The sequence below is a fragment of the Pseudophryne corroboree genome, chromosome 2 (assembly GCF_028390025.1).
Source record: "Pseudophryne corroboree isolate aPseCor3 chromosome 2, aPseCor3.hap2, whole genome shotgun sequence".
Classification (NCBI taxonomy): Eukaryota; Metazoa; Chordata; class Amphibia; order Anura; family Myobatrachidae; genus Pseudophryne; species Pseudophryne corroboree.
This window is the reverse complement of record NC_086445.1, coordinates 803,053,402-803,067,317: the sequence shown is the minus strand read 5'-3', so window position 1 is coordinate 803,067,317 and position 13,916 is coordinate 803,053,402. Positions and strand designations below refer to the sequence as shown.

The following is a 13,916-nucleotide window of genomic DNA, read 5'->3' as shown; positions in this document are numbered from 1 at the left end:
GCTGTCACGTCCTTCCTAGCCTTTATCAGCGTAGGAATAACTTCATCCGGAATGCCTTTTTCCGCTAGGATCCTGCGTTCAACCACCATGCCGTCAAACGCAGCCGCGGTAAGTCTTGGAACAGACAGGGCCCCTGTTGCAACAGGTCCTGTCTGAGAGGCAGAGGCCATGGGTCCTCTGTGAGCATTTCTTGCAGTTCCGGGTACCAAGTCCTTCTTGGCCAATCCGGAACAATGAGTATTGTTCTCACTCCTCTTTTCCTTATGATTCTCAGCACCTTGGGTAAGAGAGGAAAAGGAGGAAACACATAAACCGACTGGAACATCCACGGTGTCACCAGTGCGTCTACAGCTATCGCCTGAGAGTCTCTTGACCTGGCGCAATACCTCTGTAGCTTTTTGTTGAGGTGGGATGCCATCATGTCCACCTGTGGCAGTTCCCACCGACCTACAATCTGCGCGAAGACTTCTTGATGAAGTCCCCACTCTCCCGGGTGGAGGTCGTGCCTGTTGAGGAAGTCTGCTTCCCAGTTGTCCACTCCCGGAATGAACACTGCTGACAGTGCTCTTACGTGATTCTCCGCCCAGCGAAGAATTCTGGTGGCTTCTACCATCGCCACCCTGCTCCTCGTGCCGCCTTGGCGGTTTACATGAGCCACTGCGGTGATATTGCCTGACTGAATCAGAACCGGTTGGTCGCGAAGCAGGGTCTCCGCTTGACTTAGGGCGTTGTATATGGCCCTCAGTTCCAGGATAATGATGTGAAGGCAAGTCTCCTGCCTTGACCACAGCCCTTGGAAATTTCTTCCCTGTGTGACTGCCCCCCACCCTCGGAGGCTTGCATCCGTGGTCACCAGGACCCAGTCCTGAATGCCGAATCTGCGACCTTCGAGAAGGTGAGCACTCTGCAGCCACCACAGGAGAGACACCCTGGCTCTGGGGGATAGGGTGATTAACCGATGCATCTGAAGATGTGATCCGTACCACTTGTCCAGTAAGTCCCATTGGAAGGTCCTCGTATGGAACCTGCCGAATGGAATGGCCTCGTATGATGCCACCCTCCTTCCCAGGACTCGAGTGCAGTGATGCACTGACCCCTGTTTTGGTTTTAATAGATTCCTGACCAGTGTCACGAGCTCCTGAGCTCTCTATCGGGAGATAAACCCTTTTCTGGTCTGTGTCTAGGATCATGCCTAGGAGAGGCAGATGAGCTGTAAGAACCAACTGTGACTTAGGAATATATAGAATCCAGCCGTGTTGCCGTTACACTTCCAGAGAAAGTGATACGCTGTTCAGCAACTGCTTTCTGAAATTGGTAATGACAACCCCGTACCGCAATTCTGAGGTACGCCTGATGAGGTGGATAAATGGGGACATGAAGGTATGCATCCTTTATGTCCCGAGTCACCATAAAATCTCCCCCTTTCAGGCTTGCAATGACCGCTCTAAGCGATTCCATCTTGAACTTGAACCTTTTCAGGTATATGTTCAGGGATCTTAAATTCAATATGGGTCCGACCGAACCGTCTGGTTTCGGGACTACAACATGGTCGAATAATAACCCCCTCCTTGTTGAAGGAGGGGAACCTTGACCACCACCTTTTGAAGATACAATTTGTGAATTGCAGTTAACACTGTTTCCCTCTCGTGGGGGGAAGCCGGCAGGGCCGTCGGTGAGGGGGCATCTTCTCAAAGTCCAGCTTGTATCCCTGAGACACAATATCTATTGCCCAGGGATCTAACAGGGAGTGAACCCACTTGTGGCTGAACTTACGAAGGCGTGCCCCCACCGGGCCCAGCTCCGCCTGTGGAGCCCCAGCGACATGCGGTGGATTTTTGTAGAGGCCGGGGAGGACTTCTGTTCCTGGGAACTAGTTGTGTTGTACAGCTTCTTTCCTCTGCCCCCGCCTCTGGCAAGAAAGGACGCACCTCGGACTTTCTTGTTTCTTTATTCGAAAGGCTGCATTTGATAATGTCGTGCTTTCCTAGGCTGTGCAGGAATATAAGGCAAAATATCAGAATTGCCAGCTATAGCTGTGGAGACCAGGTCCGAGAACCCTTCTCCACACAATCCTCAGCCTTCCATATGCCTCTTAAGTCGGCATCATCTGTCCATTGCATATTCTACAGGACACGTCAAGCAGAAATCGACATAGCTTTGACTCTAGGACCCAGTATACTCATGTCTCTTTGGGCATGTTTTGTATATACATATCTCTTAAGACAGCATCTTTTTAATATATATATATATATATATATATATATATATATCTATATGCATACTAGGGTCTCAATCTCTGCTGATAAGGTACCTGTCCACGCTGCCACAGCGCTATAAACCCATGCCGACACAATCGCCGGTCTGAGTAGTGTACCAGATTGTGCACGCTATCTGCAGGATCCCTGAGAATAGCTAGTGCTACCTTCTGTGCAAACGTGACACCCTAGGGGAAGATCCCCATCACATCCTGGCCCTAGTGGGGAAAGGATACTGCCTGAGAATTTTTTTGTGGGAAGCTGCAGTCTCTTGTCTGGAGATTCCCGCTCTTTTTCCTCATGAGAGGAGGGAAATTTACCTCAGCTTTCTTCCCCTTAACATGTGTACCCTTGTGTCAGGGACAAATGAGTCATCAGTGATATGCAAATCATCTTTTATTACAATAATCATATATTGAATACCTTTCTGCCATTTTGGCTGTAACTTTGCATTATCGTAGTCGACACTGGAGTCAAACTCCGTGTCGATATCAGTGTTTATTATTTTGGATAGTGAGCATTGTGAGACTCTGAAGGTCTCTGTGACATAGGGACAGACATAGGTAGATTTCCTGTCTGTTCTCTAATCTTTTGTGCAATAAATTCACCTTAGCACTTACACATATCCAAACAGGTGTCGGCGTTGTCGACGGAGACACCCTCTCACACACATATTTGCTCTATCTCCTCCTTAGGGGAGATTTTTACCTCAGACATGTCGACACACACGTACCGACACACCACACACACAGGGGATGCTCTGTTTGAAGACAGTTCCCCCACAAGGCCCTTTGGAGAGACAGAGAGAGAGTATGCCAGCACACACCCCAGCGCTTTATGACCCAGGAATCACACAGTAACTTAGTGTTAACCCAGTAGCTGCTGTATATATTGTTTTTACGCCAAATTTATGTGCCCCCCTCTCTTTTTCACCCTCTCTATCATCTGCAGGGGAGAGCCTGGGGAGCTTTCTCTCAGCGGAGCTGTGGAGAGAAAATGGCGCTGGTGAGTGCTGAGGAAGAAGGCCCCGCCCCCTCAGCGGCGGGCTTCTGTCCCGCGATTTTGTGTAAAAATAATGGCGGGGGCTCATGCATATAACAGTGTACAACTGTATATATGCTGCTTTTGCCAGGAGGTACTTAATTGCTGCCCAGGGCGCCCCCCCCTGCGCCCTGCACCCTACAGTGACCGGAGTGTGTGGGTTAGTGTGGGAGCAATGGCGCACAGCTGCAGTGCTGTGCGCTACCTCATATGAAGACAGGAGTCTTCTGCCGCCGATTTTGACGTCTTCTTGCTTCAACCCGCCGGCTTCTGTCTTCTGGCTCTGCGAGGGGAACGGACGACCAAGGTTAGGTTCCTGTGTTCGATCCCTCTGGAGCTAATGGTGTCCAGTAGCCTAAGAAGCGCAACCTAGCCGCAGTTAGTAGGTTTGCTTCTCTCCCCTCAGTCCCACGTAGCAGAGAGTCTGTTGCCAGCAGAAGCTCTCTGAAAATAAAAAAACCTAACTAAAATACTTTCTTATTAGCAAGCTCAGGAGAGCTCACTAAAATGCACCCAGCTCTGTCCGGGCACAGATTCTAACTGAGGTCTGGAGGAGGGGCATAGAGGGAGGAGCCAGTGCACACCAGTAGTACTAAATCTTTCTTAGAGTGCCCAGTCTCCTGCGGAGCCCGTCTATTCCCCTGGTCCTTACGGAGTCCCCAGCATCCACTAGGACGTTAGAGAAAATGGTCTTCTTAACATTACAATGTTATAAGCTTGTTATTTGTTTTTGCAAGAAAAAAAGGCATTTTGTTTCCCCCAGCACCCTGAATGATAACAGAAACCAGATGTAAATCACACACAATATTAGATTTCAGAGATCTCGGTTACATATATTTGCGCAAATGTATGAATAAGCCCCAAAGCCGCATCAAGGCATCTCTGTATATTTGGGGTCCCTAGCGCTATATCTAGGTGCAGGGTGTGGCACCCCAAAACACCAGCATAGGCCAGAAAGGCCAGGGCAGCATACCAGTGAAAAAACTATAGTGTTAATAAATTAGTGTTAGGAAGCCGAAGCGATAAAGAAGGTGATACAAAAATGAGATGTAATTAAAATGGAGAAATAGTGTTAAAGAAATTAGTGTGTGAAAAGTGTTAATAGAATGTAAAGGTATGCCATACTTAAGCCATCCAGCTCAGCCAGTCCAGAGGCACCACACCTCCATTACCCCAATCTGGGTCTATGATTAACCAGCAAGGAGCCACATGATAATGGCTCCTTACGTAAATCTATCTAAGCTAAGAGCTACCTACCTTGGATAAACCCCATAATGCTCCATATGGCATGTCAGGGCCTGCACCTCCTCCTAATGCAGGAACCTCTCTGCCTCTCACAACAGACATATATAGTGTGGCAGATGCTCAATTAGCTTAGTGATATCATTCAGGTGCTTGAAAGGGATGGGTATTTCTAAGCAAGAAAAAAAAAGGCATTTTGTTTCCCCCAAGCACCCAGAATGATAATAGGGTGCTGGGGGAAACAAAATGATTTTTTCTTGCTTATAAATACCCCTCTCTTTCAAGCACCTGAATGATATCACTAAGCTAATTGAGCATCTGCCACACTATATATATTTGTTTTTGCATGAAACCAAATTATAATTCTTTGTTTTTATTTTCATTATCAGAATAGCAAAACAAAATATGTTGATCTTGGTGGTGCATATGTGGGACCAACCCAGAACAGAATCCTAAGACTTACCAAGGAACTTGGAGTTGAAACATACAAAGTAAATGAAGTGCAACGTCTTATCCATTATGTTAAGGTAAGGTGTAAAATGTAAAGCCAAATAAGGGATTTGTTCCTACAATATCTTCTAAACTGTTATTTTGGATGCAACCCAAATTCACTGATGCTATGCAATGGTTCTGGTGGCTATAACATTTTTTCCATACTTCCTTTCTACCTACTGTATTACTGAATTAATACAATAATTAATTAATTAATATAATTAATATGAATTAATATAGAATTAGCTGCTATTATTATTATTATTAATAATAATAATAATAATAATATAGATGTGCGCAGACTCCCAGATTTTGGTTATGATTCTAATTCATTATCATGTTTTGGTTATGACAAAACCACCCTCACCCTACTTTAAAATTGAGAAATATTGTAAAAAGAAAAACCTGACAAAAATCGATAAAAGCAGCTGAAATCATGTAATTTAGACCTGCTTACATGCAATCCAAAACCCGAGTTTTCTTTTTAAATCAGAGCTCTGAACTGACAACAGACCTGAGTCGGGACTCAGTTCCACTCAGAACCCCAAAGGGTTTCTGAACTGGGATTAGATTTGACTCGGAACCCCTAAGTTTGGGTGTGATCATATTTCCGGAAAACTGACAGAGAGAAGGAGTGGTGGTGGGTGGTGGTGGTGGTGGGGGGGGGGGGGGTTTGCAAATCCCACCCCTAAAATTACCTTCAGCACACTAAAAATTACCTGTAACCATACCTGACCCTATCTGGTAATAGAAATTCAGAGAATTAGTCACACATTTATTTATTTATTTATTTATTAATGGTTTCTTATATAGCGCAGCATATTCTGTTGCGCTTTACAATTAGATGTTTTCAAACACATGTTAAGCTGCTGAGCCACTTCACGGCTTCTCCGATATCAGCAGTCCTAATACTACTTAATAGCAGTGCCCACATAGGGCCATGTAATTTGTCACAGTAGGCCTCATGATAAAGGCTATTACTAAAACATATCCAGACAGAGAGCTAACTTACCCAGGAGCCACCCCAAGGAACAGCATGCCTTCCAAATACTGCTTCCATTCAATGCCTCTCGCACACAAGCAGACAATGGTAGTTGCTTGGTCATTCTTGGAGATAATTATGTATCAGGTGCTGGAAGGGGGATGGGTCACAGACAAACAGACAGAGTGGGGGGGTTGCAAATCTCACCCCTAAATTTCCCTTCTGCACACTAAAAATTACCTGTAACCATACCTAAACCTATCTGGTAATAGAAATTCAGAGAGTTAGTCACACATGTTTGTCTGTGACCCCTCCCCCTTTCCAGCACTTGATACATAATTATCTCCAGGAATGACCGAGCAACTACCATTGTTTGTCTGCTTGTGTGCAAGAGGCATTGGAAGGCATGCTGTTCCTTGTAGTGCCAATGGGAAATCCTGGGGTGGCTCCTTGGTAAGTTAGCACTCTGTCTGGATGTATTTTAGTAATAGCCTTTATCATGAGGCCTACTGTGACAAATTACATAGCCCTATGTGGACACTGCTATTATGTAGTGTTAGGACTGCTGATATCGGAGAAGCCGTGAAGTGGCTCAGCAGCTTAACATGTGTTTGCAAACATCTAATTGTAAAGCGCAACGGAATATGCTGCGCTATATAAGAAACTGTTAATAAATAAATAAATCTGTGACTAATTCTCTGAATTTCTATTACCAGATAGGTTCAGGTATGGTTACAGGTAATTTTTAGTGTGCTGAAGGGAAATTTAGGGGTGGGATTTGCAACACCCCCCCCCCCACTCTGTCTGTCTGTCTGTGACCCCACCCCTTTTCCAGCACCTGATACATAATTATCTCCAGTAATGACCAAGCAACTACCATTGTTTGTCTGTTTCAGGAAAACTGAATCTCACATCTATTAATAATAATAATAATAATAATAATAATAATAATATTAGTTATTTACTTACATTTTAATTATTTTACAAATGCAATGCAATGGCATGTTACTACTGTATGTGCTAAAGATTAGGTTCCAAACCAAGGCAGTCCAATGGATCACCAGCTAATCTATGTTGTCTTAGCTGTTCTTGTATGTGGTCAGGTTCTATAAAACACTGTATAGTACATCATTATATGACTGGTCCCTGTCTGTCTTGTCCTAGTGGCTATTTATATTTCTTGTGGAAGAAATACTATTTATCTACTGTTAATGCATTGTGTTTTCTACATGCTCCAAAGCTGTTGCCATTCAAATGATGGTTATGTAAAGATTAAGTTGGTGTTACATGTTACATCGCTGTACTAGCTAGATCACGCTGTTTTTCTGTTTGCTGGTGCAGACACTGAAAAGCTGGTAATAGGGTTTATAAAGATAAATAAATTAAAAGGGAGGCAATAAGATAAAGAGGAAGCTAAAGAAGGTGACAGCTTACAGAAACTGACAAGTGCTGAAGGCAGTAAAGGTGCATAGAAAAGAAGGATAGACAATGTTTTCAGAATCATTAGACTGTATATCAGAGCTCAGAGCTCCATCTAGTGGAAATATATATATATATATATATATATATATATATATTCAAACAATTTATTGTTATGTATGCCTTATAAGCATCATATATTTAAATATACTGTGTATTTGGTGCAAATAATAGTCACAGAAAAAGTGTCTGTCTAGATAGATAGGTAGATAGGTGTAACTTGCAGCTACATCTTCTTGAAGTGGCAGTGATTTGATTCTTGATCTGGTTCTGAAAATCTGTTCTAAAATTTGAATTTTAGACCAGGTTATAAAAATCAGAACATTCAAGCAGGTTAAAAAGTATGAAAGCCTGTTTGACACTATGCATGCAGGCTCCACACACTGAAGCCAGTTCCCACATGTGCAACTGCAAACCATACATGTTCAAGTTTAATTTGATTAATTTTAATAGGTTCTTTAATTATGACTTGTGACCCTTGAACAGTGCAGTGAGACCACAACTGCTGTTTGATTTAATGAACGTAAATAACTTTTGAGTGTTTTATATTGCTACTAAACAATTTTGTGATTTATGTCATGAACCACTTGTAGACAACTGCTTTGCTCATATCGACTTTTTATACTGATATACTCAGAAATATCTCACTAGTCAGAGTGCTCTGTGGTATTCATACATCTACAAATGTGAAAGTTTAAATGTTCAGAAAATAATTAATGCAAACACCCAACACCTACAATATTATTTCCCACTTTGTAAATCCGACAAGAATATTATTTCCTGCAATAGCCAAAGTGGCCAATAACAAGTCGAACTAGATGGTTGCAACTTGTCACAATATATAATAATGAAAGTACTACCAACTGGTGGGGTCAATACACCTTCAGCCAATCAGACGTTGCTCTGTAGTGCAGCTCGAGTCATCATCACCAGCTTGTAGCTTTACACTAGACCTCTGGAACCTGCAAAAGAAGTGTCTTCTATGAAGTGTATCTGGATTTGTGTACAAGTATATTAAGTTTGCACTGTAAGAGGGGTGTGCTATATTTACTTTCCCTTTCCTCCTATCCAGGTGTAAGGGGCCACAGGTCTCAAACGCTTGAACCTAAACAAAGACCACAGTACCCCCATCAAATAGATTTATGTTCACCTCTAAATGAGACCCTATGGCTAGATCTACTTTTAAGTGAATCAGTGAACAGTGTATGTCTTGTGCGTACCAACCCATGCTCCATAAGTGCTAAAAAATGCCTGTAGGCGTCTGTTACTCTTCATTAATGTAATCCTTTTTTAAGATAATACCCTAAAGTTAAATTAATTTAAAAAAAAACCCATTTCATTTTATATAATATCTTTCTGATAAGCGAACACTGTTTCTGTGCAATTCTACTGATAATTAACGGATTGTTCATTGTTCTAGGGTAAATCATATGCCTTTAAAGGTCCATTCCCTCCAATGTGGAACCCGATTGTCTACTTGGATTACAACAATCTATGGAGAACCATGGATGAAATGGGAAAGGAGGTAATATTTAATAATAAGGACATACAATGAAGTCTATATATTAAGACAAATATGGAGGAAAGAAGACCACTTTGTGCAGCACATGGCAGAGAAGGAATCAGGGTGGACATAGGTTGTGCACACTTGCTAATCCTTGTCCACATATGATCCATTTTTAACCAGAACTGCTTTAAATGATATAAATAAATATTACATGAAGCCGCTTTACACCAAAAACAAAGCGTTGCGGTTCTATGTACAGTATGTTAGTAGTATATACTGTAGAACTCTTAAAATGTGCAATTTATAATCTTTGTAAAAAATTGCAATTAGTATCTTAATTTGAAAGTTAATAATTGCAATTCTATTGTTGGTAAAGGTTCCTAAGCTTTTAATGCTATTCACCTATTGGCAAATCTACACATATGTAGTAAAATGCATGCTATGCATGCACTAACATCCAGTGCCATGCTTTAAACTACAATTACCCAGTCTAGTATTTACACAAACTGTATATCATCTACTCACTGATTATTTTATTGTGCTAATTAAATAATTGCAAATTCAAATAAACTTGATTTAACTTGTTGAACCTACATGTCATCTTCCTTTCTGCAAATCCCCTTATACCCACAACATTTCTGGAACAGTGATTTGTGGGTTCCTATATAGATAAGATAATATGTCAGTGTACAAAGATTAATCATGGTTCCATCATGTGGTACCATGAAGCCTACATTTCCAATGGTATGAGCATTCATAAACACCATAGCAGATCTGCTTTGTATTGTTAGTAGACAAATTTCTTGAATATGCAGAAAACTCACTTGTTTCTTTAAAAAAAGGATTTATTTGTATGTGTTACAGATTCCTAATGAAGCCCCATGGATGGCACCACATGCAGGGGAATGGGACAAAATCACTATGAAAGAACTGATTGACAAGCTGTGCTGGACTAAGTAAGACTATAAAGGGGTCATACATGAGTTTAGGTGGCCTTACGGTGGTCACAGTGCAAATAAATTTGGTGATAAAGTTGGATCACAAAGTTTGAATTAGTGGCTTTAAGTGTAATTCTTCTATCATTAGGAAATAGCCTTTAGAATTACATGCCACTGAAACAATAATAGAAATAAGGTAGTACGCATTATCCATATTACTTTTCTTTGTACTCAAAATGGTGTACCTGTGCAGATTGCATATAGATGTGCATGGATCAAAGATGCCCCATCGTCAATTCCAAAACAGTAGTTTATGTAAGTGCAAATTTATGTCTTATGTCACAAACTGGACTGGCAGGCCCTGCTACCTCACCAGCTGCTGTCGCTTCATTTAGTTCCGGGCCGTCTTTTAGTATGGGCTCAATGGGCTCTTGCCCAAGGGCCCCATGAGTATAAGGGCTCTAAGCTGATAGCTGAGGGTCCCCTCTTTCCATGGGTACCATATTTTTTCAAATCGGACCCGGGGAACCGGAGATATCCGTCTTGAAAGCAGTGGTCCCTATCCAAGCCTGTTAATTGCTCTTCCCAGCCAGATATCTTGAGTTCTGTCTGATTTAGATTAGTTCTGAGGGTATAATCCAAAAGCTGTGACTCTCCCCTTTGCTGGAAACTGGCAGCTTGTCTCTACTATGCCCAGAACCAGAGATATCAGCCTTCAAGCAGCTTGTCTCTGCTCCAGCTCCACACGCCTAATATGCAGTTTTAGATTTTAGTTGGTGAATTGCTCTGGCTCCTGAACTCTGATCCCCAAGTCCCCAGTATCTTCTGAAAGGTGGGACACTCTAGTTTTTTTTTTATCCCATTCAAAGCTAAGAAATATATTTTCAGGAACTTGAGATATCTGCAGTCAAGCAAGCTGCCCTCCCACAGGAAAATGATAAATATTAAACCCACTCCACTATCTACCCCTTCCATATGTATTAAACACCCCCTACCAACCTGAAAGTCATGTACCAGGGCTTCTTCATTCAACCCAAAGCCCCCTCTACAGTTTAGCCCCATCTGTGCAGTAAAGGAGTAATTAGCAGAAATGACTGCTCCAGGTCCTACATGCTGAGCGGAAGATAGAACACCCCCTTCTGCCCGCAGGATATCAAAGCTGCTGCTGATAGCACACCCCCACCCCTACCGCTAGAGGATGGGTAGGGGGCCCAGGGGCCTACACTGCTGTTAAGATGGCCCTGATTGAGTGGCATCTGGACGTTACTCACACCATACTGCCACCATGAACTACCAAACTTCAGGATGATCCTGCTGCCAGTAGGGCATGAGGGCCACCATCTTAGTTTCTATCAGCTGACTACTTTCCAACCAATCTTGCCCCAGTTCTCTGCACATGATCTCAAGAGCCTATCAGCAGTTAGATCGCCTTAATTAGGTCTCTCCCTGACCATTGTTCCCTGTCAGGACAACTTCATTATTAGCCTGTCATCCTGGCTCCCACAGAGTGCAATTCTGTATCCTCTTAGTTTCCAGTGTATGCTTCACTACCAGTGCACAAACCCAGAGACAGTTCTTACTGCCGAAAAGTGCTCTCCAGAGTTTCCATTGTATTCTGTTGCCAGTGCACAAACCCAGATTCAGTTCTCACTGCTGAAGTGCTCTCCAGAGATTCCATTGTGTTCCCTGTTGCCAGTGCATAAACACAGAGACACCCTCTATGCATATCAGCTGAATTCATCATTGCCTCCTGCGCTATGACTACCAGCTTGAGCCTTTCCTCTCAGCTGGATTCACCTTTTCCTTCTGCATTATGGCTACTAGTTGTGGCTTATTCTCATAGCATCTACTAATACTTTACAGTGAGTACTCTTCACAGTCCCCTGTTTCTGCAATATATTATTATTTTGCCTTGTTGTGCTGTGCAATTTCGAGATCTCTGCCTATAGAGGTTGAGTCTCCCATATCTCTCCAGCATGTCTAAAATAGTGACACTTTTGCTTTCTCATGGTTTATTGTACACAAAACTTATTTCATGCACAACATTATTAAAAATATTGTACAGAATTACCTTCAGGCTATGTGCATAAGGTGTGTATAAAACAAAAATGCATTGTGTGTTTACACTTGGGTCCCATCCCCAAGATACTGTATTTCATTCTGGTATGCAAATATTCAAAAATATATGGAAAAATCCGATATCCAAAATACCTCTGGTACCAAGCATTTGGCTATGGGAGACTCAACCTGTACGTGTTTCAGTATCAATAGTTGTTCAGTCATAGGGAGAAACCCTATCAAGCTTCCCAGTTTCTTACATTTGGCTTCCAACAACAACCAACTCTCGGGTTCTGCTCCGAGTGCAGAAAACTCACAAGTTCTGACATCTTATAGCTAACATACAGATGTGTCCTCACAAAACTAGCCTCAATGCACCATGGTATGCAAGACACCTGGTGCGAGTGATCCACGAGGTTCCGTTAGACTCAGAGGCGCCAGGCATCTTTTTTTGCATCCATTTACCTGAAAATGTGGCATCTCAATTGCAATGTGAGGTGACATACCAGGAGACTGTGATATGCAACACTTGTGCTATGTATACAGACTCACACATTATACAACAGAACTTGGCATGGAAAAAAGCCATGTCTGCAAGGGCAAGATACAAACAACACTATATATGGACAGGGGTGCTGACAGGGGTGAGGGAGTGTGCACTAATTACCTGGGTCTGGCTTGTTTAAGCGGTCTGACAGAAGCCCCGGCCAGCTGTGCAGGTGAAAGAATGTGCATCTCCTCGATGGCAAGAATAGTAATTTTGCTTCATTTATTTTATGGCCGAGTGTGGCCACGATCCTATGATTTCATTATGTCTCCCTCTCTACCCGAGCCCATCATTGATCTCTACAGACCTGTATATGGATAAAAGACATTTTTATCTCTCATAATTGCACTTATGTGCAAACCTAAATCAGGCTTTTAGTATGTTTTCATAATGGGGCAAAAGGAGCATTTGGCCTTGTCCCACCATGGCAGAACCCTTTTGTTGAGCATCCATTAATGTAGACTGCTGTGAAGAGGAATTTCTCTGTCATATGCACACAGAAAACACTTTGATTCAATGATGAGAAGGTAAAAAAACAAACGTAAATACAGTCAAATGCCTACTTATATTAATATAAAAACATAGAATTTGATGGCAGATAAAGAATCTGCCCCTCTTTTAACCTTATTGTTACCTCAAAGCACATTAGATCCTTAGTTCTCCTTAACGATGTTCTTATGTCTATCCCAAGCATGTTTAAATTGCTCTACTGTCTTAGATTCCACCATCTCTGATGGGAGGCTTTTCCACTTGTCCACTACCCTTTCTGTGAAGTAATTTTTTCCTCAAATTTCCCCTGAACCTCCCTCCCTCCAGTTTCAGTGCACGTCCTTGTGTTCTAATACCTCTCTTACCTTCTGTACCTTTTTAAAACCCCTGATATATTTAAAACTTTCTTTCATGTCCACCCTTTCCCTTCTCTGCTCCAAGCGATACATATTAAGATATTTTAGTCTTTCCGGATAAGTTTTGTGATGTAGGCCATGCACAATTTTAGTTACCCTCCTTCTTCTGGAAATAAGGTCTCCAGAACTGAACACAGTATTCTATATGAGGCCGTACCAATGACATATATACAGTAGCATTATTATTTCTTTCTGCTGCTGATTCCTCTCCCTGTGTAACCGAGCATCTGCCTTGCCTTCCTCATTGCTTTGTTACATTGCTTACCTGCTTTAAGTAATCTGAAATAGTGACACCTAGATCCCTTTCCTCCTCAGTACTTTCCACTGTTACCTGAAACTAAAGTTGTAACTAAGTTATCAGGCTCCAGAGCAACATTTTCAAAGCCACCAACACCACCCAAATAGCGCTTTACCTACCCTAAACCATAAATGACCTTAAATAATTATTTATAGGCAATCTAAAAACAGGC

General features: G+C 42.3%; 1 protein-coding gene across 2 annotated transcripts in view; it reads left to right on the top strand.

Moving 5' to 3' along the window:
- Positions 1–13,916, top strand: part of LOC135049281 (amine oxidase [flavin-containing]-like) — a 198,747-nt gene that overhangs the window by 120,586 nt on the left and 64,245 nt on the right. For both annotated transcript variants that reach the window (XM_063955625.1, XM_063955626.1), the window contains exons 3-5: positions 4,928–5,065; positions 8,912–9,016; positions 9,863–9,954. In XM_063955625.1, the coding sequence (XP_063811695.1) occupies positions 4,928–5,065; positions 8,912–9,016; positions 9,863–9,954 (335 nt within the window). The remainder of the gene's footprint in view (positions 1–4,927; positions 5,066–8,911; positions 9,017–9,862; positions 9,955–13,916) is intronic.